This window comes from Rhododendron vialii, chromosome 13a (assembly GCF_030253575.1).
Source record: "Rhododendron vialii isolate Sample 1 chromosome 13a, ASM3025357v1".
In the NCBI taxonomy this organism is placed as follows: domain Eukaryota; kingdom Viridiplantae; phylum Streptophyta; class Magnoliopsida; order Ericales; family Ericaceae; genus Rhododendron; species Rhododendron vialii.
In genome coordinates this window covers 1,579,975-1,607,111 of record NC_080569.1, presented here as the reverse complement: position 1 = coordinate 1,607,111, position 27,137 = coordinate 1,579,975, and the positions used below count along the sequence as shown (strand labels likewise).

The following is a 27,137-nucleotide window of genomic DNA, read 5'->3' as shown; positions in this document are numbered from 1 at the left end:
CATATTTGTCGACCAGTTTTACCGTTCTGAGAAAAAGCGTCTTGGAGACCTGAATCTGGTTGACAACAGATGGCCTTTTGTCCTACAAGCTTAAGAGAGTAAAGATTAAAAACAGAACTTATGTGGCACTTGGAAGCTAACTGCAAGCAACAAATAAAGCATTCCCTAGTGATTGTTCGAGGCGCTCGCAACATGACCCGAACACCTTGAGTTATACAAAATAACTTGTAGCGTAAGAGATAGATAACACAGCTCTCAAAATCCTCCTAACACAGCCAAGAGCAATTCAAGTTCAGATTTACAATTTTAACCAATGCAACACTAACGAAAGAATCGAGTGTGGAATGTGTTCGGCTCTTCTCATGTCTTTGATCTCAATTTTGGTTCCAGAATGCCAATTATCCCTTGATAGATAGTATTTCATTAGACCAAGAATATCATATCCTCGTTTGTTCAGAAACTTATCAAAGAAGCATTTCTCACTTAGTAAAAAAAATGGTACTTCAGCACGAATCTTCCTTTGCCAGCAAAATTTTATCACCAAAAACTTCAACTTGGGATGATAGTCCACTCCAGATTGCACAAGACTCTCACAAAGGCTGAGTGCGCGCAAAATCTCTGCACATACTACTATTAGTTGTCATACAGGAAATCCATGAGTCCATGAGCACTCAAGTTCGGAACAAACTGATTTAATCACTATTAAAGCCACAGAAATCATCGATGTCAAAGAGAATCTATCTATCTCGCCACCATGAATACACTATTTAGAAAAGCAGGGAAAGAACAAAAATTATGTCAAGTCAATGTCACTGAAATAACTACCTCGTTGCAAAACATAGGAAGAGAAGAAGAACAAGCCAAACTCAAAAAGTACAGGAAACTGATAATACATGTCAATCACCATCGTTCAGCAAGCTAGCTCAAGCGAGGAACGACCACCTCCAGTCTCCAACAATTTATAGGTTCTGGAAGAGCTTCCACATAAAAGGTATAAACAACTTACAGCCATTTCCCTAATAAGACTTAAATAATTGTGCCGCCACACTGAAGAATGCCGGAGTAGATCTAATATACTGGAAAAACAACAATTGTCAACTAGAAACCCAATATCAGCTAATCATTGCGATGTTCATAATGTGAGATACTCTACAGCTTTATAAACCTATCAGTGCCCTCATGTTAAATGCCGGTTTTAAAAAAACCTAGTTTCTCTTAATAAATGCTCCACAGTTGAGGAAACCGATCCTCATATTCGGTCTTAAATTTTTCTAGGAAGCATTTATCAGCAGACATACGAAAAGTACTTGAGCATTGTGGTGTGCTGGTTTATCGATGTAGTACCCGGTGGTACTCTGGCTTGGATTTGGGCTGGGGCTCCTCCACAGGATCTGACCTGCGCCATGAACACCCACCATTAGTGCCTAACCAGTCGGAGTCGGAGTTGGAGTCGGAGTCAACCAGGATGGAAGTAGGAGAAGAGTAAGGAAGCACTAAGGTTAGAGTGATCAGCGTACCTCTTCAGGGTTTATCCTTGTCCCTTATATAGAACCTCCAAAACTTGCCCTCCAAGTATGTACGTGTTCAGCATGCGAGGTACTTCAGCAGTTCAGCTAACATCACATATGACATAGGCTGGAAAATGGTTATACCCATGTGTGTGAACCACCTTTTGTGAATCACCCAGGTACGACAAGTCAGACCCGGATCGGCTATACCCAAAGCATACGGTTTGGGTATGGAGCCCGGGCTATTCCTGAACGTGATTTGAGACTTCCGAGACATAAGCACAAGAGTCGGTTGGATATCTTCCGGCAACAACCAATCGTTCGGCCAAACTCAATCACTTCACGTTCCGTGACCCATAGCCCGCCAAGCTCCTCAAGGACACATGGTTGGGACCTTAGCTCAGCAGTTCAGCCCACTACAAGCATATATCCTTCTTTATCAATCCTCTCAGCCTCAGAACTCTGATGACATAGCATCTGGGAATGACCCTCTTGTCCAAACCATAAGTAAGAACTATCAGATTTCCAGCTATCGATGAAGGCTGGAAACCCTTCTCATTCACTTAAAAAAATGCATCCCATTCGCGATCTTTTCCAAAGACAAAGCCATACATAAGGGGTATCTTCTGAGCAACGAGCGAACGTCATCATCCGACCAACCCCACCTCCTAAAGACTTCAGCTTTTCGAGCCCAGGTTGGTTTACTTGTCCAAGAAATTACACGAATTACTACATTAAACGATATTTTTAAAGGGTTAAACAACCTCTCTTCGAAACTGATCAAACCTATCTCTGCTTTCAACCATTATCCAATGAGATCGATATAGTAACGAGTAACGATTCGATAGAGGGCTGAGGCACCCCAAGTTGCCTCAACACTGTCACAGCTGGAGAAATTTTTTCTACCACATCCTCCATAAGAACCCAAGGCAACCTATTCTTCAAGCTAAAAAGCAGAACCGTCGGGCAGCTTGTAGTGTCTTTGGAGTGCCAACCCATCTTGTTCACAAAGAAGTCCATTGCTCTCAGTTAATCTTCGTGTGCCTCAGAATCAAACGGTGTGGTTGCTTCTTGAGTTCCGAGGTAATCATCATTAGACAAACCCCACGTCATATATGCTTCATAACCACCGATCCCAAAATGGTTTATTCCTTCTTCCCTGAATGGCATGCACCACCAGAACAAAGGTCGACTTCAAAGGGTCAAACCCCATCTCCTTAACCTCGCTAACAATTTCCTTAAACTGAAAATGTTTTTGCATAATAGCATCAGGGTAACTCATGTCCAATAAAGAGGAAACAAAGAACAACCAGACAAACATCAAAAAGTCATCTTTAGGGGAAAAAATTCAGGGTATAATGCTACAACACAATAATTTATTGTTGAATGAAAACAAAAATTTATCCACTAGGATAAGGAGCCATTATAGCAAAAACAAGCAAGCATGGAGTACAAAGTGAATACGATAGAAATCAGAAAAACTTCAATAGCTTACTCTATGCCTATGGAAGTGTCGACCTCATCTTTGACCTGAAACCCGTTAAAGATAACCAAACTGAAGCAATGAGTTCAACAAATTTGTTCTAGAAGGACTGAAATGTCAATTGAAGTAGACAAATAAAAAACAAAAGGCAGAACTTAAACATTAACACAAGCCCTGAACTAGGGGAAAATGGTAAGTAAGCCCAAAACATGGAGCACAAAGTACACAACAGTTAAAATCATGAGTCCTACAATAGAACAGACATCATTCCAACTCAGAATAACAATGAAGCACTGAAAATTAGCAACCATGAGTTGAGAAAAAGCAAAATTGATCCAAAATTTTACCCCATCGCCGCTCAATTTATAACTCCAGAATATCCACCTTTCCTTGATACGTTTTCATTAGTTGAGGAACTTCCTTCTCATATCTAATCACAAACCTCTCCAAGAAACACTCCTCCCGTGGCGTCAATATCGTACTCAAGCTCAAATCTTTCGTTAGCAAGCCCTTTGATGACAAGACTTGATAGACCAAGCACCTCGGGACAATCCTCTTTTCCAAGCTAAAAAGCATAATTGCAGGATATCTTGTAATGTCTTTGGAACGCCACCCCATCGTGTTCACAAGGAAGTCCATTACTCGTGTAATCTTTGTCTCTGACAGAACCATACAATGTGGTTGCTTCTTGAATGCCGAGAGAATCTCATCCTTTGACCAACCCCACTTCCCATATGATTCATAGCATCGATCCCAAATTGAGTTGTTACCCTTCCCTGAAATGGCATGCACCGCTAGCACAAATGTCGATTTAGAAGGTTCAAACCCCATCTCCTTAACCATGTTGACGATTTTCTTAAACTGCTCATGCTTTTGCATTAAAGCCTCAGGGTGATGAGCCAATAACAACCCAATACTTGATTCGGGCACATCAAATTCCCTCAAAATAGCGAGATTTGGAACAAGAAATCTCGTATAATGTACTGAAAAAACCCATGCCGTGCGCTTCATGGCAGACACCACCTTCTTATCTGACCGAAGCACAGACTTTAGGAAATTGTAGGAAGGTATGATTTGCTTCTCTAAGCTTCTTTCCAAGATGGTTGGGGCTCCAGAAAGAATTCTTGCAAGGTCACGTCTCGAAACACCTAAGGCCTGAAAAAACTTGAGTTTGGGCAGAATGGTTTTCTCAGGATTGGCCAAAAGCAGATGCGGTCGTTTCCCCATAAGCTTGGAAATCTGGGTTTTTGTAAATCCATGAGTACTTAGTAGGTTAAGCACGGAGTCTGGTCTTTCTGGGGTTTTGAAATTTATCTTCTCAGACGCAGAAATAGCAATTTCTGGTGACAACCCACATGAATCTATGAGGTAGGAGACAACATAGGATTCTCCATTCGACGCAGTGGATTTAGTTAAAGTTGCAGGAGACAAATCAGTCTGTGGATACAACCCAAGTGAGTTTGTAAGGCTAATGAGTGGGACTGAGGAAATGGGTCTGAGGAACAATGGCTTGGTGTGGAGGAAAACAAGTGGCGGTGCTGAATATATTACGATCTTCATAAGAAGTGCAGAAAGCATAGTTGTCGATGGAAGAGTGGAGATTAGGAAAACTCACTGTGCTTGGGATTGCTCAATCTATGGCCCTGGAGGCTAGAATCTTCATCCGTGGAAAGCTGTGCTGTGACGAGCTGGATAAAGGGTATACCTGTTGTTGAACTCCGCCTTCTTGGTTGCCTTTATTTCACGAAGGAAGTATCCCAAATATTTTACTACTTAGCTCTGTTTCGATGTAAAATGTTCTGCAATTTAAAATGTTTTTCGTAAAATGTTTTTTCAGAAAATGAACTTCAAACTTTTATTTTCAAGTGTTTGGTTGGCACTTGAAGATATTTTCAGAAATCAATATTTTCAGAAATCAATAAAATATTGTAGAAAGATCTAGAGGAGGTTTAAACGGTGAAGATATCTGAAAGTATTGGAATTGAACGTCGGTCAGAATTGATGATCGAGGGAAACTAAGCAATGAGAATTGCTGTAGAAGGTAGCGGGTTCATATTAGAAAATAACTTACGGAAGATTTAAGGGTAAGTCATTTTCATCCAATTAATGCAAAATATTTTACAAGTAAAATGTTTTCCTCATTTTTTACACAATCAAACACCGGAAAATAAGTAAAACATTTTACTGGAAAAAAATTTACGCCCAAACAAACGGAGCCTTAAATATTTTTAAAAATATTCAATTTTAAGCACAAAAGAAAAAAGTCATTTTTTTGACTTTTGGTTTTTTCAAAATATTTGAATAAAAATCATAATTTTCTAATTTTCCGTTTCGTCTCGATGCGACAAATCGAAAAACCAAAAAATGATGCACAAAATTAACGAACGCAAAAAAATTTAAATAAAAATAAAATAAAATAAATGCTCTAAAAGTACTTAGTAGAGCAACACATTAGCCGACCCTGTTCGTTTTGTGATTTTGGATTTGGATTTTGTAGGTAATAAGTGTAGAAAAAAATAGAGTAATAATTGAAAATAGGAATAATAATTAGAGAGAAATAGAGAAAAAAAATGAGAATAATGATTGAAGAGAAATAAGATAATGATTAGAATCCAAATTCTAAAACCTTTAAAAGGGGTAGACTCGTTTTCCCATTTGGTTCTAGAAAAAGAGAAAATAACAAAATCAAGTATTGAGTGCATTACATTCTTTCTTAATTTTTTCATAAGCTGTCGACTTTAATTAATTTCTCGTTCTTTCAGTCTCTTTTCCACAACTTCCAAACACGTTGTTAAGCTTAGCGGTTGTGTTTGCTTCAACAGTGGGGATGATGCAAATAAAGTGATATTTTTTTTATACGAAATTCATCGTATATATTATACCAATACTTAATCTGTCTGGAACATAGAAAGTGAGGAAAAAGAAGAGTTTGAAAATAATCAAGAAGGAAAATGAGAGAAAAGTAAGGAATTTTTTTTACTATTCCTAGAACCTTGTTTTGCCATTTTCTCGAGAAAGGAATTTTTTTAAACTTTCCCTTCTTTTCTCTTCCTCTCTCCAAGTTCCAAGCAAGTACAAAGCATCTTCAATAACAGGCCGTAGGAATGAGTAAGCACTTGAGACATTTTGCACTGTATTTACCAACTCGAGAGCTCCTGTTTAAACAGTAAGGTGAACAATGTTGTTTTGTTTTGCCCATCGAATTGCTTCCAATCAAGCGATCGCTTCCGCTGCTGTCGCTGATAGAGTGAAGAGGGAGCATTTTCCAAGGTGAGGCTCGTCGATTGTGATAACCCGAGCTGCTATCCCCTTTTGTGACCGTCTGTTCCAGGCACCATCCACCACCATTTGACATGACAACCAGTTTGAGCCCCGTTTAACATAAAGAAGCCAACCAAAAGCAGTAATGCCAAGGAAAAACTAAAGTTCAGTCAAACTAATTTGTTTTTTTTTTTTTTACCGGTAATGCAAAGTGTCTCGAGTCAATTTGTGCGTACCTTAGGCTAACACGTATAGTCCCTTCCTGAGAGCTGTTTCACATGCTTACGTAAGAAGATGTAATTGCAGGCAAAAGAGAATTGAAAACCCTGAACCGGGGACACCAAGCATTACCCCAAAAAAAAAAAAAAAACTGATGTGTTAAACTACCATGCGAACAGTTTTGGGTTCTTTTCATGTCTTAGATCCCAATATCGGTTCCAGAATATATGTTGTCCCAAGTAAATGTCAGTCAGACCAGCAACATCATACTGATATTTCTTCACAAACTTATCCAAGAAACAATTTTCACTGCATAGTAAAATACTACCTGAGCTCAAATCTTTCGTGAACAGGCCATTTTCCAGCAGTATTTTAACCAACCTGCACCTTGGGATTGTCCAGATTGTAGAAGAGCATAGGCAGATATCTGGCAACTATTGGAAGATGCCAACACGTATTTTGCACTAGAAAACTGGGCTTGTTTCACTTGGAATTCCCTGAACCACCTCCTCTCTGTCTGGACAGCTTTCAAGAAGTGCAACAATTGCAAGATGTCAACCCATATTTTCCACTAGAAAACTGGGGCTTGCTTCACATGTGGTTCCCCAAACCGCCCCCTCTCTGTGCACGGTTTTCAATTAGTTTTCTCTTCACTTATTACTCATCTCTGTCCAGTGTTTTACAAAGACCGAAGGGCATCGAAGTGACAAGGGCCCTTAAGCGACGAAGCGTGAAACGCGCGCCTTACTGAAGTGAAGCGCACATTGATAAAAATTAGAGTATAATGTACCTTACCAAATGATAAAATGACCCAATATCATCAAATATTACAACTATTATTGAAAGCAACATACATAATAAGCCAAGTACCATACTTTGAAGTTCAAAAGGTAGAATGTCAATAATCATACATGACATCAAGTGACCATATATGAAACAAGGAAACAATAACAAAAGAACATACTACACATCCATCAAAAACTAATATTTGAATGTTTAGCTTTAGAAATTAGAAACGTGAATTGAGTGATGAAGTAATAGTTGGCTACTAGCGGTCTAATATGCAGAGTAGTAGTTTTGTAGAAGAAGCGCCAGTGGAAAACGTAATAGGATTTAGGGCATTTTATAAGAGCTATGATTGGGTGCTTTGATCTCATTAAAAGCTCTTTCGATCTTATTCAGCGTTAGATTGACTTCAAACAATGAACAGTTCTAATTAAAGACATATTTCTTAGAGTTGATCATTAAACGCGCGCTTCATGCGCCTCACCGGCACTTTGCCACCCGCGCCTCGCTTCAACATGTTGAAGCCCCATACCCACACCTGGCTTCGAAGTGCACTTTTTAAATCACTATCTATATCTATCTATCCCCACTTTTACCCAAGAAACCTCCCTTAAAACCTTTACCAAACAACCTCCAATTGTTTCCATAATTTTGCCCTCAGAAAAATACACACACGGCGGGTGTGATCTGAATGCCGCCATCATATCATTAGATAAACCCAATCTCAGGAAAACGTCAATCCCAGCTCCAATGTTGAGTCACACATTTGACACAATCCCACACTTGGACTGCGTAAACGAATGTCGTTTTAACTGGATTGAACCCCATTCCAATAGCCTTATTGGAACTTTCTTTAAATTTTTGACTCTCATTACTCATAAGTCACTGTGGTAGGGGAACAATACAGCATACACAAGATAATGGACTGAGGCACCCCTGCTCCTCTCAGCACCACTATTCGCGGGGGAATCTTCTTTTCCATGCATATTGCTTAAAAATCCTAAAACTACGCTTTTCATCAAATGAAAGTACACTAGTGAGGAAATTATAGCAAGGGATGAGCTGCTTTTCTAAGCTTCGGCACAATAGACTTGGGATGCACAGATAATTCCTGGAAGGTCCGTGGGCAATAAGCCTATTGAATGAAAGAATTCGAGTTTGGGCAAAAGGGTTTTCCATGGATCACAAAAAAGGACCTTTGGGTACGCATTGACAAGTTCGGAGATGTGGGAACCCGTAGTTCATCAGGAGGGTTTTGACTAGCCCTGGATTTTTTGATACTACCTCAATTTTTGGGAAACACAAATGAGAAGATTTCTTTGAACTGAAAAGCGAACCATATTGAAATCAAGGTGTCGGTAGAGAAGAAAGCAAACATTGTTTCAACTGACCCAATCAGAAATAGATAATTGACTAAAGTACTAACCGAGTACCAACGATGTGGTTGCTTGTAGTATCTTTAGAGTGCCCACCCCTCTTGTTGGAAAGAAGTCCATTGCTCTCATAATCTTCTTGTCCGGCGGTATCATACAATGTGGTTGCTTTTTGAATGCCATGGGATGCTCATCCTTAGATCAACCTGTCCAACCGCACTTCATATGTGCTTCACAGCACTGATCCCAAATTGATTCTTTACCCTTCCGAAAAATGGTATACAAATCTTTAGGTCAAAATTTTCAGGGTATACATGTACAATGCTTTAACATGAAATTTCGTATTAGAATAAAAAAAAAATCAACAAGACAAAAACTGTGATAAGGTGCCATTAAAGCGAAAGCAAGCAAGCATGGAGTGCATAGTCAATCAGATAGGAATCGGAAAAACTTCAGATCATGCTTCTTATATGGAAGTTTTGAATCCATATCGACCACATCCCTGACCTAAAACCCTTTCAAGATAACAAAACTGAAGACACGAGTTCAATTCATCTGTTCTAGAAGGACGAAATGCCAATTAGATTAAACAATTGAAGAAGAAAAACTGGAACTTTTTCTTTTGTTGGTAAGAAGACAAACCAGAACTTATTTACTCTAAAACAGTAACACAAGCCTTAAACTAAGGGCAAAGGTGACTAAGCCCAAAACATGGTGCAAAAGTACACAATTTACGAGTTCAAACTTTAACCTTGTTAATAGTCATCTCCTTCCAAACATAACCGTTAAAATCAAGAGTCCTAGAATAGCACAGACATCAATCCAAGTTAGAATAACAACGAAGCCCTGCAAATTAGTAACCACGAGTTGGGAAAAAGCAATTTTGCTTCGAAATTTTACCCCATCGCTATTCATTTTATAACTCCAGAACATCCACCTTTCTTTCATATACACTCAATAGTTGAGGAACTTCCTTCTCATACCTAATCACAAACCTCTCCAAGAAACACTCCTCCCGTCGCGATATTATTGAACCCAAGCTTAAATCTTTCTTGACCAAGCCCTTCGATACTAAGACTTGAATAACCAAGCACCTCGGGACAATCCTCTTTTCCAAGCTAAAAAGCATAGTTGTAGGATATCTTGCAATGTCTTTGGAATGCCACCCCATCTTGTTCACAAGGAAGTCCATTACTCTTGTAATCTTCTTCTCCGACAGAACCATACAATGTGGTTGCTTCTTGAATGCCGAGAAAATCTCATCCTTTGACCAACCCCACTTCCCATATGATTCAAAGCATCGATCCCAAATGGAGTTGTTACCCTTCCCTGAAAAGGCATGCACCGCTAGCACAAATGACAATTTAGAAGGTTCGAACCCCATCTCCTTAACCATGTTAACAATTTCCTTAAACTGCTCATGCTTTTTCAATATAGCCTCAGGGTGATGCGCCAATAAAAACCCAATACTCGATTCGGGCACTTCAAATTCCCTCAAAATAGCGAGATTTGGAACACCAAATGTCGTATAATCTGCCGAAACATTCCATGACGTGTGCTTCATGGCAGAAAGCACCTTCTTATCTGATTGAAGCACAGACTTAAGGAAATTGTAGGAAGGTATGATGTGATTCTCTAAGCTTCTTCCAAAGATGATTGGGGATCCAGAAAGAATTCTTGCAAGGTCAGATCTTGAAACATCCAAGGTCTGAAAAAACTCGAGTTTGGGCAAAAGGATTTTCTCAGGATCAGCTACAAGCAGCCTTGGTCGTTTCCCCACAAGCTTGGAAATCTGGGTTTCTGTAAATCCATAGGTTCTAAGTAGGTCAAGCACAGAGTCTGGTCTCTCTGGGGTTTCAAATTCCAACTTCTTAGAAGCAGAGATAGCATTTTCTGGTGACAACCCACATGAATCTATGAGGTAGGAGACAACATAGGAATCTCCTTTTGGCAAAGTGGATTTAGTTAAAGTTGCCGGAGACAAATCAGTCCCACGTGAGATTGCAAGGCTACAGAGTGGGACTGAGGAAATCGGTCTGAGAAACAATGGCCTGGTGCGGAGGAAAACAAGCAGGGGTGTTGAATATATTACAATCTTCTGGATTGGGACCCGTTTGACATTAAGAAGTGCAGAAAGCATATTTCCGATGGTAGAGTGGAGAATAGGAGAACTCACCGTGCTAGTGTAAGTAACTGGGATTTCTCAATCTGTGGCCTGGAGGCTACAATGTTATCTTGAAAGGTCGTGCTTCTTTCATCGGCGGATAGATGTGCTGTGACGAGCTGGAAAGGAATACCTGTGGTTGGACCCGTATTCTGGGTTGCCTGATACGTATATCAGTTTCTCACGATTCACTGGTAGGGCTGTAAACGAGCCGAGCCGAGCTTTTCGAGCGCGAGCTCGGCTCATTTACTAAACGGCCAAAAATTAGAGCTCGAGCCGAGCTCTTATTTTATCGAGCTGAGTCATTCACTAAACGAGCCCCTTTAATCAAATCGAGTCACTCTTAATGAACCGTGTTGAACCGAGCTTGCATGAAGACCCGAGCACCGACCACGCTAATGAAGTCGAATTTGCTTGTTTAAGATCAATTCATTATTTGTTTCAATTGTCTCACTCATGTGCGATAGGTTTTTTCATTTATATTTAATACGTAAGATGAGTTGTATTACTCTTTCACTAAAACAAAATTTATTATAGAAATATAAAATTAGGTTTAACATTTTTTAAAGCTCGTTAAAATCTCATACCAAGCTCGAATAAGTTATTACTTAACTCGTACGGCTTATAATGTATAAAAAAACCTCAAGTTACTCGTGATCAGCTTGTGTTCGATTCAATTAAAACTCATTTGAAATTGGCTCATCTCATAAACAAGCTAAGGTTGAACGCATTTTTAAAACTCGTTAAATATTTAAATCAAGATTGATTACCCACTGTTCGTCTTGTTTATCACCCCTAGGCAGAGTTAGGGGTTGTTTGCTACATAACGAAACAAGGGATTTTCTTTTTCTCGGTGAAAGTATTGTTGGTCTTAGTTAGTAAAATTTGAATTTCTTCCAAATGTATGGAAGTACATTTTGCCTACCACTTGATTACCATTCCAATTGCAAAGAATGGACAATTAAAAAAGTTTCCCGTTCTGTTTGTGAAGAAAAATAAGAGAAAATAACAAAGTAACAATCTAAGGAGTATCTTCAACAACAGGCTGTAGTAGCACCTGAGACATTTTGCAATCCATTTACCAACTCGAGAGCAACAGTATAAACAGTAAAGGTGAACAATGTTGTTTTGTTTCGCCCAAAGATAACCGTTAAAATCAGAGTCCTAGAATAGCAGAGACATAAATCCAAGTCATAATACAACGAAGCACTGAAAATTAATTAGTAACCACGAGTTGGGAAAAAGCAAATTTGCTTCAAAATTTTACCCATCGCTGTTCAATTTATAACATCCAGAACATCCACCTTTCTTTCATATACACTCAATAGTTGAGGAACTTCCTTTTCATATCTAATCACATACCTACCCAAGAACCACTTCTCCGGTGGCGTCATTATCGTACTCAAGCTCAAATCTTTCTTGAGCAAGCCCTTCGATAATAAGACTTGAATAACCAAGCACCTCGGGGCAATCATCTTTTCCAAGCTCAGAAGCATAATTGTAGGATAATTTGCAATGGATTTGGAATGCCGCCCCATCTTGTTCACAAGGAAGTCCATTACTCTTGCAATCTTCTTCTCCGACAGAACCATACATTGTGGTTGCTTCTTGAATGCCGAGAGAATCTCATCCTTGGACCAACCCCACTTCCCATATGATTCATAGCATCGATCCCAAATGGAGTTGTTACCCTTCCCTGAAATGGCATGCAACGCTAGCACAAATGTCGATTTAGAAGGTTCGAACCCCATCTCCTTTACCATGTTAACCATTTCCTTAAACTGCTCATGCTTTTTCAATACAGAGGCAGGATTAGCAAATAACAATCCAATACTCGATTTGGGCACTTTAAATTCCCTCAAAACAGCAAGATTTGGAACTACATGTTTTGTATAATCCGCCGAAAGCTTCCATGACGTGGTATTCATGGCACAGAGCACCTTTTTATCAGATTGAAGCACAGGCTTTAGGAAATTATAGGAAGGTATGATGTGATTCCCTAAGCTTCTTCCAAAGATGACTGGGGTCCAGAAAGAATTCTTGCAAGGTCAGATCTTGAAATACCAAAGGTCCAAAAATACTCAGAGTTTGGGCAAAAGGGTTTTCTTAGGATCGGCTAAAAGCAGCTTTGGTCGCTTCCGCACAAGCTTGGAAATCTGGGTCTCTGTAAATCCATAGGTTCTAAATAGGTCAAGCACGGAGTCTGGTCTTTCTCTGGTTCTAAATACATCGAACACGGAGTCTTGTCTCTCTCTGGTATCAAATTCTAACTTCTTAAAAGCAGAAATAGCACCTTCTGGTGACAACCCACAAGAGTCTATGAGGTAGGCGACAACATAGGAATTTCCATTTGACGAAGTGGATTTAGTTAGAGTTGCCGGAGACAAATCAGTCCCACGTGAGATTGTAAGGCTACAGAGTGGGACTAAGGAAATGGGTCTGAGAAACAATGGCCTGGTGTGGAGGAAAACAAGTGGGGGTATTGAATATACTACCGTCTTCTTGATTTGGACAAGTTTCATACTATGAAGCGCAGAGGGCATAGTTGCCGATGGTAGAGTGGAGAAGAGAAGAGCTCAACTTTACCTTGCAAGTTACTGGGATTTCTCGATCTGTGGCCCTGGAAAACTTATCTTGAAAGGTCGTGCTTCTTCATCGGCGGAAAGCTGTGCAGTGACAAGCTGGGAAAAGGAGTAGCTGTTGTTGAACCCGTATCGGCTGATAGTATCAATTTGTCACCGGGTTTGGATTTTGGTGGTTTTAAACGGTAATCCGGACCCGACCGCTGACCACACTAATGAGGTCGACATAGCCAAGAGCCGCGGAACGATTCAAGTTACTTGATTTCGAGTTCGATTATTAAAAACTTTCTTAAGGTCTCTTTATTATTTATTTATCTTGTCTTTATTAATTGTATTAAATACACACAGTAGGTTGTAGTAATTTTTATTAATCTTGTCTTTATTAATTGTATTAAATACACACAGTAGGTTGTAGTAATTTTTATTATCATCATTGAAGTTTTTTTTATTCTTCCACTAAAAAAACATATAGGAGTATTTATTATACAAAAAAAATTAGCTTGAACATTTTGTAAAGCTCCTTAAAATCTCATACAGAGCTCAAAGAAGCTATTACTTAACTTGTTCGGCTTATGATGTAAAAAAACTCAAGTTACTCGTGATCAACTTGTGTTCGGTTTGATTAAAGCTCATTTGAAATCTGCGCATTTCATAAACATGCTAATTTTGAACATTTTTTAAAAACTCGTTAAATATTTAAACCAAGCTTGATTACCCAATATTGTTCAGCTCGTTTATCACCCCAAGACAGAGTTAGAGTTTATTTGCTACATAACGAAAGGAGGGATTTTTTTTTCTCAGGGAAAGTCAGCATTGTTAGTCTTAATGAGTGAATCTTAAATCTCTATCAAGTGCATAGAAAGTACATGATGCCTACTACTTGATTGACATTCCACTTGCAAAGAAGGGACAATGAAAAAGGTTTGTACAGAAGACTTAAACAAACATTGGGGACGTCTCAAAATAGATGAGTGGAGAAACAATGTGAAATTAGAAAATACTTTAAAACGCAGGTGTCCGGAACATATCTTGACACTGATATGTCAAGATCTAGAGCTGTTGAAAGAGTGAATTTTATATGGATCGTGTGGAACTTATGTGCATCGAACCATTCAAGACGCATTTTCATTTGGACATCTGTATTTGTAACAATGCTCATACTTAATGAACTAAAACTAATTTTGCATTTTTCAAGGCGAATGAGAATTGAACTGGAGCTGGTCCAAAGAATAATTCGTCCGAGCATAAATTGCAGAAACATTCCTTTACCACTGTCCAAACTCACACTACAAATAAGGCTAAGAGAAAGGATAGCTTTTCCAAAGAAGGCTCAAAACTCCCCTGGCAGGAACCAGAGAAAACAGTGATGCAAGGAAAAACTAAAAGTTCAGTCAAATGGATGCGTTAAACTAACATTCATACAAGATTTAAATGCGAAAAGTTTTCAGCTCTTTTCATGTCTTGTATCCGAATATCGGTTCCAGAATCAGTTAAAAATCCATCAGACCACCAATTCTTCGCAAACTTATCCAAGAAGCATTTCTCACTGCGTAGTAAAATAGTAGTTCTGTTTTCCATTAGTATTTTAATCAACCTGCATCATGGATGATCCTCTTCTCCAGATTGTAGAAGAGCTCGGGCAGTTATCTGGGAACAATTCAGAGCTGCCAACCCAAATTTTCCACTTGAAAACCTATTGTTCCCATAACTTCTCCCTTCAGAAATACATACAAAACAGGTGCTATCAGAATGCCACCATAATATTATCATTACCCCATCTCCGGAAAACATCAAAATGCGTACATCAAATTCCGGGTCCCATGTTTTTTTTCCCCTGTTGAGTCATGCATTTCACACAACACTTGGACGACGTAAATGAATGTCGTACTACCCGGCTCACACCCCATTCTGATACCCCTGCTGACACTTTCTTGAAATTTTTGACTCCTATGAGTCAGTGTGCCAGGGGAACAATACAGCGTACACAAGATAATGGACTCAGGTGCCCCTGCTCCTCTCAAGGCCACTATATATTTGGGGCAATCTTTTTTTCCACGCTGTGCCTAGGAATGCTGCAACTATGCATTAAGACTTTAACGACATTTTCATCGGTTGAAGGTACACTCTTCAGGAAATTATAACAAGGGATGAGCAGCATGAGCTGCTTTTCTAAGCTTCTATTGGATGCCCAGATAGTTCTTGGAAGGTCCGTAGGCGATAAACCTATTGAATGAAACAACTCTTCAGTGGATCTCAAGAAACGACCTTTGGGTATGCATTGACCTGTTTGGAGATGTGGGTGCTAGGGAATCCACAGTTCCAGAGGGTTCTGAGAAGCTCTAAATTTTTTGGTACGAGAAGCTCTAAATTTTTTGGTACTTGTTCAATTTTCAGGGATGCAGTAGTTAAGAGAGCGGATATGATAGTTTTGGGTAGCAATGCTACGGGCAGGGGTAGACCTAAATTGACATTAGATGCTGTGAAGCGCAAAGATATCAGTATAATGGGTTTGTGTGAACAAGTGGCCCTTGACAGAGCTCAATGGAAGAAAAGGATTCATGTAACCAACCCCAAGTGATTGGGACATAAGGCTCAATTTGGTTTGGTTTGGTTTATTCAATTTTCAGGGAATACAAAAGAAAAGAATCATTTGAATTCGAAAGAGAACCATATTGAATTCGAAATGGGTTCTGTAGAGAAGGAAAGCAAACAGTGTTTCAACGATGGTAACAAAAAACCCGTGCAATAAGGGGAAGAAACTCACCGGAATAGAGGGGCAGTGATGCTTAGCTTTCCCTGTGCTTCATATTCTGATTCTCCTGTTTGCAAACTACAACTCTTTGCTTTTGGGGTTTACAATTGGTAACAGGAACTGCAATGAATAACAAAGAGACAGCTATTTAAAGTCTTCTTTAGGGTAAATTTCTTAGGGCATAATGCTACAGGAAGAAAAAATATTTCGCCAAAGGAGAACTAAACTTAGACGACCACATTCCATAATTAGGTTTCTGTAAAGGGAAAACAAGCAGGGGAGTAAAATGAATCAGGCAGAAATAAGAAAGTCACCATAATGCCCAAGAAGAAAAGCAAAACACAGATTCTCTTATAATTAGTTCATGTCTCTCAGACCAAGAAAACTGAATGCCCCAAAATTCTCGAACACTATTTGAGTCTTTAATTAGAGACCAATGGTGAGTAGGCCTTGGACACAGAGCACAAAATTCGCAGTTAGTTGAAGCTGGGAAGTTAGTAAGTTAGTAGTATCTCCTTCCAAACACACCCTTCAAGCTCAAGAACCTAAATCTTTTCAGTGGCTGAGCACAAAACACATTTTGCACACTTGATACAATTGCACAAACACTACCGTAAGTTACAGTAGCAATGAAGCACTGAAAATGAGAGTTGCCAATCAAAGATTTGTAAGTCCAAATTATACCTATTTTCTTTGTACACATACTATAGTTGAGGAACTTGTTGTATTTAGTCATAAAGCTTTTCCAAAGAACACTTTCTCAATTCTCACCTATGTGTATTCAAGCTCAGATCATTCTTTACCAAGCCCTTCGATGTCAAGACTCCATACTAACTGTACACCTCGTGATGATCCTCCAATCCAAGCTAAAAAGCAGAACCACATGCCACCTTGAAATGCCTTTTAGAGGGTTAACCCATCTTGTTCACAAAGAAGTCCGAGGGAATCTCATATGATGTGTTTTATTCGTTACCCTTCGTCCCCTCCCAAAATGGCATGCGCCACCGGGACAAAGGCCAATTTCAAAGGGTCAAACCTCTTCTCCTTGACCTCACAAACAATTACCTCAAACTGTCAAACAGCTCATGTTTTTGCATTATTGCCTCAAGGTAACTTGCACTCAATAAGTACGAAACAAAGAACAACCAGACAGCTATCAAAAACGTTCTTTAGGTCCATATTTTCATGGTAGAACCGTAGAATGCTATAACACAAAAAATTCTAGTTGAATGAAAACAAGAAACTCAACAAGACAACAACCGTGATAAGGTGCCATTAAAGCAAAAACAAGCAAGCATGGAGTACTTAGTGAATCAGATAGGAATCGGAGAAACTTCAGATCATGCTTCCTATATGGAAGTTTTGAATCCACATAGACCACATCCTTGGCCTAAAACCCTTTAAAGATAATCAAATTGAAGAGATGAGTTCAAGTCATCCGTTCTAGGACAGAAATGCCAATCAAATTACTCAAATGAGGAAGAAAAAGAAGACTCTAGAAAGGTAACACGAGCCCTGAACTAGAGGCTAAATGGTGAGTAAGGCCAATACACGGAGCACAAAGTACACAACTTTAGGAGTTCAAGCTTTAACCTTGTTAATAGTCATCTCCTACCAAACATAACCTTCAAATAATTAAATCAGAGTCCTACAATTTCTAGCACAGACAACAATCCAAATAAGAATATCCTATAGTGGTTGGGAAAAAGCAAATTTACCCCATCGCTGTTCAATTTATAACTCCAGAGTCCAGAATATCCACCTTCCTTTGATATACACCCAACAGGTGAGGAACTTCCTTCTCATAACTAATCACAAACCTCTCCAAGAACCTCTTCTCTGGTGGCATCAATATTGTACTCAAGTTCAAATCTTTCTCTAGCAAGCCCTTCGATGACAAGACTTGAATAACCAAGCACCTCGGGACAATCCTCTTTTCCAAGCTATAAAGCAGAATCGTAGGATTTCTTGCAACGTCTTTGGAATACCACCCCATCTTGTTCACAATGAAGTCCATTCCTCTTGCAATCTTCTTCTCTGATAGAATCATACAATGTGGTTGCTTCTTGAATGCCGAGAGAATCTCATCCCTAGACCAACCCCACTTCCCAAATGATTCACAGCATCGATCCCAAATGGCCTTGTTACTCTTCCCTATGGCATGCACTGCTTGCAGAAATGTCGATTTAGAAGGGTCAAACCCCATTTCCTTAACCATGTTAACAATTTCCTTAAAGTGCTCAGGCTTTTTCAATATAGCCTCAGGGTGATGAGTCAATAACAACCCAATCTTTGATTCGGGCACATCAAATCCCCTCAAAACAGCAATATTTGGAGCAACATAATTCGTATAATCTGCTGAAACATTCCATGATGTGCGCTTCATGGCATAAAGCACCTTTTTATCAGATTTCAGCACAGACTTTAAGAAATTGTAGGAAGGTATGATGTGATTCTCTAAGCTTCTTAACAACATGTTTGCATCTCCAGAAAGAACTCTTAAAAGGTCAGATCTTGAAACACCAAAGGTCTGATAAAACTCGAGTTTGGGCAAAAGGGTTTTCTCAGAGTTGGCTAAAAGCAGCTTTGGTTGTTTCCGCACAAGCTTGGAAATCTGGGTATCTGTAAATCCATAGGTTCTAAGAAGGTTAAGCACGGAGTCTGGCCTTTCTGGGGTTTCAAATTCCAACTTCTTAGAAGCAGAAATAGCAATTTCTGGCGACAACCCACATGAATCTATGAGGTAGGAGACAACATATGAATCTTGATTTGACGAAGTGGATTTAGTTAAAGTTACCGGAGACAAATCAGTCTGTGGATACAACCCACTTGTGTTTGTCAGGCTACTACAGAGTGGGACTGAGGAAATGGGTCTGAGAAACAATGGCTTGGTGTGGAGGAAAAAAAGTGGGGGTGTTGAATATACTACAGCCTTGTTGATTGGGAACAGTTTGATATCAAGAAATGCAAAAAACATAGTGACACAGTAGAGTGGAGAATAGGAGAACTCACTGTGCTTGTAATAAGTCACTGGGATTTCTCAATCTGTGGTCCTGGAGGCTAGAATCTTGAATTCACTGCGTACTAATGAAGTCTAGAGGGAAATTGGGGTACAATTGCCATCGTAGAGTTCGGGTTTGTTTGCAGTGAAGGAGAAGGGAGGAAATGTAAAAATCTATGGAGTTACTATACAATCCGTAAGAAAGTTTATCTCGTTGCTAAACATACCCAACCGGAACCCTTCCCCTTGGGGTAATGAGTTTATTTTGAAAGTGTGTTTGGTGATGACGCTAACTACTTACTTTCGACAAAAGCGTGTCTGGCTATTACGCCCTTTCTATGATCTCCAAAAATTCACGTCTTCTTCTCTTCGTATAGACTGCCCAACCTAGGGCACGGACACTGCAATCTCCCTCCATCTTACCCATCAATTCTACAATGGTATTCCAGCCATACACACAGGTATTCCCACAACATCTTTGGCTTGTGTGAAATCTCTGTATCTTTTATTTATATGCACGAATTGAGTCTGTTCACTGCACAACCTAAACCCTAACAAAATTTCGTTTGTTTTCTGTTTTGACCTCTCCCTCTTCTACTCCTCCACTATACTATTTCTTGATCTATAAACAAATGGCGCATAAAACGGCAGTGCTACTTCTGGTCCCAAATGCTAGTGCTTTGTGTGACTTGTCCAAAATACTTGTTAAACCTCAGATTGCATTCTTTATCAAATCTTTCTCATCAAAGAGTCAAAACCTAGATAACAAATCTTTCATAGTTTCTTATCTCATTTCCTCATGTGGGTTGTCACCTGAAACTGCTCTAAGTGTATCCCGAAAGGTGAAGTTTCAATCTGCAGACCAACCAGATTCTGTCCTCACCCTTCTCAGAAACCACGGCTTCACCGATTCCCATATCTCCAAACTTGTTAGAACACGCCCGGATGTGCTTGTATCTGATCCCATTCGCACCCTTTTGCCCAAGCTTGAATTTTTTCAGTCTTTGGGGTTTCCAACTGCTGACCTTACCAATATCCTTTGTTCAAACCCAGCTCTTTTGATGCGTAGCCTAAACAACCAACTTATTCCTCTTTGCAATTATCTAAAGAGTGTTATTCTTCTCGATGATAAGCAAGTAAGAAGAGCTTTGAAGTCCTCATCGAGGTTATTCGGTACGGGTTTAGAAACGGATATTGTTCCCAAAATTGCAACTTTAAGAAAACTTGAAGTTTCTGGGTCTAATTTGGTCATTATATTGATGAGCTATCCGCATGTGCTCATTGGAAATCGCAACCGGTTTGACGATATTGCGAAGGAGGTTGTAAAACTGGGAATCAATCCTTTGAAAACAACATTTGTTTATGTCCTACAAATGATGCTTAGAACTTGTAAATCAACATGGGAGCGTAAAATTGAAGTTTTTAGGAATTGTGGATGGTCTAAAGATGACTTTCAACTGGCATTCAAAAAGAGCCCTCAATGCATGGGTACATCTGAGGAGAAAATAATAAGCGCTATGGATTTCTTTGTGAATGATATGGGTTGGGAGCCAGCTGCAATTGCCAATGTTCCGTCGGTTTTGAATTATAATCTGAAAAAGAGGACCATCCCAAGGTTTTTGGTTGTCAGAGTTTTGATGTTGAAAGGCTTGATAGGAAAAAGTGTGTTCTTCTCCATTGTTTTAACAATGGACGACAAATTCTTCTTGGATAAGTTTGTCACCAAGTATGTGAGAGATGTTCCCCAGTTGATGGATGTTTTCAATGGAGAAGTGGGTCTTGCTGAACTGGGCCTTGAATCTAAGAAGGAATCAGGAGGAAACAGTTGTAGCATCTCAGCTTCACACATCTGAGCAATTTCATCAGTCTATTTGATAATTGAATCCTGGATTCGCTTCAACTAGCTACCTTTCAGTTCAGGCTGTAGTGTTATAGTCCTTCGCAGCAGAGGAAGACATAACAGGTTAGGAAGTAATTTTGTTGGCTCTTGTACTTGTTTGTGTTTATTTCACTAGCAAACGCAATACTGTTCGTGCTGCCTTCAGCTTTTTGAACCACAAAAGGTTTTGACTTATAAATTATACTAATATATAGAAGAGGTTAGTGAATCAATTTCTCAATCTTTATATTAATTGAATTGAAATTTTCGCGCCCACGTGGGAAATTTCCGAGGGTAAGCTTGTGAGAATTTCAAATGACTTGATAGGGATCCTTTATCTTTTTTATCTACCAGTATTTAAATTGCACATTTTAAATTGGATAAGTTTATCTGTATTTGGAAATACTTTCCTGTGCAGTTTTTCCATTTTTAATTACGATCCAAAGATGAAAAGATTGGGAGTCGTTGAACCACTTTGTGAATAGTTTGTATTTTTTTCTTGGATGTGTCTTCAAAGTGGCGCAAAATTTTCATGATATGTGGTCCTCTTGAATTACAGGGACAAAAAAGGGTTATCACAGTTGCGACATTATCATTTTTCCAGGCAGAGGTTAACAGATTTTGGTTGCTACAACCTAGACAAATTTTTCTGGACTGTGCTGCTATTATATGTCATCATTTTTGTACATTGTAGAAATTTTGAAATGGTCATTTAATAAGAGAATTAGACAGACTACCATTACCTGTAATGTATGGAATTTCGTCATTCATTTCTTCTGCCATTCTTTTGTGGGGAACGGTGACCTATTGTGTGTGAATTCATGGTCACTACCAAGGCGTTTTCCAAGATTTTCTAAAATGGTGTTCTTAGTTTAGTTAGAAAGCTATCATCATTTTACCATAGCCAACAAAAGCTCTTGTGTGGTTTTCAGTTCTTTGGTATTGATTTTGGGGAAGGAGTGGAATGAGCAGTCATTCACCATATTATGGCACGATTGATGACGTTAATTATGTTGTTTAACGAACAAGAAGATAGATCGAGTATCTCAAAGGTATGCTTATTCCATTCTATCTTCATTCTTGTGAACTAATAGCTACCTTAGATATTGACATCAAAATGGTGCATTTTTTATTGGAAAACAATTATAGTCTTCTTTATATCCAGATGACTTAAACTCTTTTTTTCTCTATAGTGCTTCAACTGTTTTGTCAGTAATTCAAACATCCACCAAAACCCTAATTCAATCCTTCAAATCTCTCTTTACCCACTAGTGTATGTCTTTGTAAAATTCGCGCAAAAGATTATCACTAGTATTGTTCACAAGTGCGATGACTTTATGCGACTCGCCCAATTTACTCCCTACATCTCAGATTGCATTCTTTACGAAATCCTTCTCATTGGAGACACTCACAAGAGACGGACAATCTTTCAACAGTTTCATATCTCATTTCCTCATGTGGGTTATCCCCTGAAACTGGTTATCTTCTCAGTGCATCCCGAAAGGTCAATTTTTGATCAGCAGAGCAACCATATTCGGTCCTCCCCCTTTTCAGAAATCATGGCTTCACCGATACCCATGTCCCCAAACTCATCAGGGCACGCCCAGATTTACTTTTAGCTGATCCTAAACACACTCTTCTGCCCAAACTAGAAATTTTCGAGTCCATGGGCATATTCCCACTGCTGACCTCGCGAAGATCCTTTCTTCACACCCAACTCTCTTCAGATGTAGCCTAAGCAACAAGCTTGTCCGGTTGTCCCTGTTTACAATTATCTGAATAATATGTTTCTTCTAGATTTTAAGCAAGTGGGAAGATCTTTGAAGTACTCGCCACGTTTGTTCGCTACAAGTTTAGAAAAGAAACTTGTTCCCGAAATTGCAACTTGGGGAGAACCCAATGTTCCCGCTTCCACATTGTCATGTCTTGTTGACTCATAATCAGTCTGTGCTACAATGGAATTCCAAGAAGTTTGATATGATTGTGAAAGAGGTTTTATAAATGGGAGTTAATCCTTTGAAAAGACGTTTGTACAGGTCTTAGGCATGATGTTTGGACTTAATAAATCATCCTAGGAGCATAAAATGGAAGTTTCCACGAAGTGTGGTTGGTCTGAAGATGACTTTCAACTAGCATTCAATAAAGTCCCTCTTTTTATGTGGCTTTCTGAGAAGAAAATAACAGGCACGATGGACTTCATTGTGCACAAGATGGGTAGGAAGCCAGCTGCATTTGGAAGAGCTCGAAAAGTTCTCCTTTATAGTGTGGAAGAAAGCGACTGTCCCAAGGTGTTTGGTTATGAAAGTTCTTATATCAAAAGGCTTAATTCAAAAGTTTGGAGTCGTTCCACTGTTACAGGAGCGGAAATGCTTCTCAGATAGGTTTGTCACCAAGTATGAGGAAGATATTCCCCAGTTGTTGCATGTTTTCAATGGAAAAGGGAGACTTGCTGAGCTGGGGCTTTGAATCTGAGGAACATGTGGCATAACAACTTCATGTGTCGGACAACTATCGATTCGTATAGGTCCATTTGATACTTTAGGTTCTTCCACCGTATGAACTTCATGTGTCAAAGCAATTTTTAGTGCAATCCTCTGATTTCTTCAGCTGGCTACCATTAGTTGTTCAAGCTGTACTGTTGTGAAGAGAAAGTAACAACATCCTATGATATTGAAGGCTCGTGCTTGTTTGTCGGAAGGTCTCTAACAAGCTCAAACTGGTTGTTTAAGTGTGTTGGCAGAATTTTTCAGATTTCTTAGCGTAATGTGGTCATATTCGTGTGTCAAAGTGAGGGCTCGAGAGATTCTCTGACTCAGTTCAAAAAAAAAAGGAAAAGAAAAGAGAAGAGATTCTTGACTTTTACTGCCTACAACCTGCAAAACTGGTCTTCACCAAATTATTGCCATCAGAAGCACGAATTTTCACCTTGATGGATGAATTAGCGAAGTTGGCAATTGTTCCGCAGTGGCTACTTCTCTTAAGAGCTTTTGGGGTTAGTTTCGTGCCAAACTTTTATGAATTTCTTTTTTGGTACAAAACTTTTGTGAATTATTGATTCGCCTTGAAGAGAGCAATCGAAAAAATGAAAAAAAAAAAATTGATTGTCAATTATGAGATAAAAAAATTCTATAGGTTTGCATATTTTTTCGTCTTTAGTCTATTTTTTAAATATTTTAACAAATTCTTTTATTTTCTAAATAGGGGTACACTATATACCTCCGAAAAATGAAATAAATAAATAAATAATCTGATAAAAAAATTACCAAAAACGGAAAAAACACGGATGATGAAACAATCAAAAATTTTGGAGAGAATATTTTTGAGAGGAGAACCCATAAAGTGTTTACTTTTACCCTAATATTTACTGAAAATATACTATAAGATAAAGCCTTTCCATTTCGTTCAGATAAAACCAAATAATAATTCATAAAAATTTGATGTAAAACTAAAAAAAATTTAAAAACGCGAAAAAAAAAAAAATGAATTGGGTGAAAACAAAAAAAGCACAAAAGCCGGTAAACTTTTTTAGAGGAACAAGGCATAAAGAATAGGGTCAATTGAAGTTGTGGGTTTAGGCTGTTGATGAGCGATTGTGGCTGGCTGGCTGGCTGGGGATTCAACGATATCTGCAATCCTTTGTTGGGCTTTTCTACTGCTACGCATCTAGGTATAAGCTTCGTTCAACCTTTTTCCTCTTTTTAGTGCCTCAACTGTTTTTCTCAGTAATTCAATCGAACACCCACCAAAACCCTAATGTCGTGCAGAAGACTATCACTAGTTTTGCTCACAAATGGAAGGGCTTTATGCAACTTGCCCGATTCACTCCCTGTATCTCAGATTACATTCTTTGCGAAATCCTTCTCATGGAAGACACTTACAACAGATGCACAATCTTTCACTGTTTCATATCTCATTTCCTCATGTGGGTTATCCCCTGGAACTGCTCTCAATGCATCCCGAAAGGTGAAATTTCGATCCGCAGAGCAGCCGGATTCGGTCCTCACTCTCCTGAGAAATCATGGCTTCATTGATAGCCATATTTACAAACTCTCAAAGTCGCGCCCTGACTTGCTTTTGGCCGATCCCAAAAACACCCTTTTGCCCAAACTTGAATTTTTCCAGTCCATAGGGATTCAAACAGCTGACCTTGGTAATATCTTCTCTTCATACCCAACTCTCTTGAAAAGTAGCCTAAGAAACCAGATTATCCCTGTTTACAATTATCTGAAGAGTGTAATCTTTCTAGATGATAAGCAAGTAAGACAAATTTTGAAGGCCATGCCACGGTTTTTTTCTGTAAATTTAGGAAACAAAATTGTTCCCAAAGTTTCAGCTTTGAGAGAACTAGGTGCTCCTGCTTCCAAAATGTCAATGTTGGTGACTTATCATCCTGGTGTGCTACTTCAAAGTTGCAAGAAGTTTGATGAGGCTGTGAAGGACGTTGTAGAAATGGGATTCCATCCAACGGAAACAAAGTTTGTCCTTGTACTGAAAATGATGTTGGGATTTAGTAAATCAACTCTGGAGCGTAAAAGGGAAGTTTTTAGGAAGTACGGTTGGTCCGAGAATGATCTTCGAGAAGCATTCCGAAAGGAACCAGTTTTCATGGGTCTATCTGAGGAGAAAATAATGAGCTCGATGGATTTCCTTGTCAACGAGATGGGTTGGAAGCCAGCTGCAATTGCCAAAGTTCCAAGAGTTCTCTCTTGTAGTGTGAAAACGAGGACTATTCCAAGGTGTTTAGTTATCAAAGTTCTTATATCGAAAGGCTTAATGAAGAAAGATGTGAGCCTCGCCACTTTTTTAATTGGAGATGACAAGTACTTCCTTGATAAGTTTGTCACCAAGTATGAGGAAGATGTTCCTGAGTTGTTGGATGTTTTCAGTGGAAAAATGAGCCTTGCTGAACTAGGTTGCGAATCTGAGGAAAAGTGTGCGAGGAAACTATCTTAGCATTGCAACTTCACGTGTTGAAGCCATTTGTATACGTCCATCTGATACTTTTGGCTCTTCGAGCATATGACCTTCCCTTGACATGAGCAAATTCTTAATGCGATCCGTAGATTGCTCAAGCTGGCTACCATCAGGTTCTGAGGTTATACTCATCAAAGAAACTGGTATCATTCTAAGATATTTGAGAGCTCATGAGCTTCTTTGTTGGAAGGTCTCTACTCTCTAACAAATCCAACAGGGTTGTTTTGAGAGTGTTTTTGGACTCTTTTGAATATGTTGAGTTAAATTCTAGTATTATATTTCCTGTCAATTGCTGGATGATGCCTCGTTGATAGGTTGAAAGTAGACGGCAATAGCACTTGTATTTATCCATCTGATTTTATATGTACACCCAATGACTTGCAACCTCTAACCAGCAAAAAAGATGGTCTAAACAAAAATTGAAAGGTGGATTGAACGTCTTTATAGGACTAGGACCCTCATTTCTTACATCTCTTTAACTGGAGTTTAAGCCCCGGTCAACTTTTGAGAATTCAATGGGCATTGTCGAACCATTTTTTCCCCCTTTTATCTGCCAATGTTTAAATAGTACCTCATGCATGTTATTGTAGGGTGTATAGACCCCTATTTTGGGAAAGATAAAAAAGTTGTTCATGGGCGAGTTTTCAATTCCATAATCGAAAACATTTTTTCCATATTTTGATTGCCATCAAGTGTTGCCTGTGTACAAGAGAAATACCTGATCTGTGATTATTTTGTGTATTTGGAATTGTAAAAATCTGTTTCGTTCATGTACCTATCGTTGTTCAATCAAGCTAATTTTTTTGCGTGTTTTACTATTCTCAACGATCTTTACAAAATGAACAATTCCGATCATTGTTGTAGGCTCGGAAGGGTCCACAAAGGCCCAAAACTGGACCGGACTGGAGGTAAGAAATACTGGAGGACTGGACTTTAACCCACCAAAATTTTGTGCAAGGCTAGTGATGGCAATTGGGAGGGTCGGGGGTGGATACCACTATCCCCAAACCCAAATCCCGCCATTTATTTTTATCCTCCATCCCCGCCCCAAACGGAGAACGGGAATCCCTGCAGGGGATCCAAAGATTCCAAAACTTAAAAAAAAAAAAAAGTCACCCACTATTACAAAATATAAACCATGAAACCAAATTCAAA

At 39.1% G+C, this 27,137-nt stretch overlaps 5 protein-coding genes across 14 annotated transcripts; 1 reads left to right on the top strand and 4 right to left on the bottom strand.

Annotated features, from left to right (window-relative positions):
* Positions 1–170: 170 nt before the first annotated feature.
* Positions 171–4,701, bottom strand: LOC131315123 (transcription termination factor MTERF6, chloroplastic/mitochondrial). Of its 5 annotated transcripts, XR_009196611.1 has the most exons (3): positions 3,339–4,701; positions 1,518–2,751; positions 775–1,396 (listed from the first exon to the last, which is right to left on the bottom strand). XR_009196611.1 is itself a non-coding variant. In XM_058344199.1 (2 exons), exon 1 carries the CDS (start codon positions 4,567–4,569, stop codon positions 3,355–3,357), a length of 1,215 nt encoding a protein of 404 aa, XP_058200182.1. In that variant the 5' UTR covers positions 4,570–4,647; the 3' UTR covers positions 171–618; positions 3,339–3,354. The 5 variants fall into 5 exon arrangements, 2 of the variants coding, with proteins under 2 accessions (XP_058200182.1, XP_058200181.1); XM_058344199.1 differs by lacking the exons at positions 775–1,396; positions 1,518–2,751 and adding an exon at positions 171–618 and having other exon boundaries at positions 3,339–4,647; XR_009196609.1 differs by having other exon boundaries at positions 1,518–4,700.
* A 1,143-nt stretch (positions 4,702–5,844) lies between these two features.
* On the bottom strand, positions 5,845–19,393 carry LOC131315120 (transcription termination factor MTERF15, mitochondrial-like). Of its 5 annotated transcripts, none has more exons than XR_009196604.1 (3): positions 17,847–19,393; positions 16,141–16,248; positions 5,845–8,894 (listed from the first exon to the last, which is right to left on the bottom strand). XR_009196604.1 is itself a non-coding variant. In XM_058344195.1 (2 exons), the coding sequence occupies exon 1, from the start codon at positions 19,103–19,105 to the stop codon at positions 17,858–17,860; it is 1,248 nt and encodes a 415-aa protein (XP_058200178.1). In that variant the 5' UTR covers positions 19,106–19,393; the 3' UTR covers positions 12,030–16,248; positions 17,847–17,857. The 5 variants fall into 5 exon arrangements, 1 of the variants encoding a protein (XP_058200178.1); XR_009196607.1 differs by lacking the exon at positions 5,845–8,894 and adding an exon at positions 14,675–15,454; XR_009196606.1 differs by lacking the exon at positions 5,845–8,894 and adding an exon at positions 14,675–15,448.
* Positions 9,187–10,962, bottom strand: LOC131315121 (transcription termination factor MTERF15, mitochondrial-like). The gene is made up of 2 exons (XM_058344196.1): positions 9,531–10,962; positions 9,187–9,430 (listed from the first exon to the last, which is right to left on the bottom strand). Exon 1 carries the CDS (start codon positions 10,768–10,770, stop codon positions 9,547–9,549), a length of 1,224 nt encoding a protein of 407 aa, XP_058200179.1. The 5' UTR covers positions 10,771–10,962; the 3' UTR covers positions 9,187–9,430; positions 9,531–9,546.
* Positions 11,989–12,722, bottom strand: LOC131315125 (uncharacterized). The gene has a single exon (XM_058344200.1). The coding sequence runs from the start codon at positions 12,720–12,722 to the stop codon at positions 12,072–12,074; it is 651 nt and encodes a 216-aa protein (XP_058200183.1). The 3' UTR covers positions 11,989–12,071.
* Positions 19,394–19,425: 32 nt separating the features above from the next.
* Positions 19,426–26,306, top strand: LOC131315122 (uncharacterized). Of its 2 annotated transcripts, none has more exons than XM_058344197.1 (2): positions 19,426–21,092; positions 21,941–26,306. In XM_058344197.1, the coding sequence occupies exon 2, from the start codon at positions 24,762–24,764 to the stop codon at positions 25,959–25,961; it is 1,200 nt and encodes a 399-aa protein (XP_058200180.1). In that variant the 5' UTR covers positions 19,426–21,092; positions 21,941–24,761; the 3' UTR covers positions 25,962–26,306. The 2 variants fall into 2 exon arrangements, 1 of the variants encoding a protein (XP_058200180.1); XR_009196608.1 differs by having other exon boundaries at positions 19,762–21,092; positions 21,941–22,197.
* The last annotated feature ends 831 nt before the right edge of the window (positions 26,307–27,137 follow it).

Bases quoted from the DNA above. Each gene is read 5' to 3' on its own strand.
- LOC131315121 (XM_058344196.1), bottom strand. From the start codon at position 10,770: ATGCTTTCTGCACTTCTTAATGTCAAACGGGTCCCAATCCAGAAGATT.
- LOC131315122 (XM_058344197.1), top strand. From the start codon at position 24,762: ATGTCGTGCAGAAGACTATCACTAGTTTTGCTCACAAATGGAAGGGCT.
- LOC131315123 (XM_058344199.1), bottom strand. From the start codon at position 4,569: ATGCTTTCTGCACTTCTTATGAAGATCGTAATATATTCAGCACCGCCA.
- LOC131315120 (XM_058344195.1), bottom strand. From the start codon at position 19,105: ATGTTTTTTGCATTTCTTGATATCAAACTGTTCCCAATCAACAAGGCT.
- LOC131315125 (XM_058344200.1), bottom strand. From the start codon at position 12,722: ATGAATACCACGTCATGGAAGCTTTCGGCGGATTATACAAAACATGTA.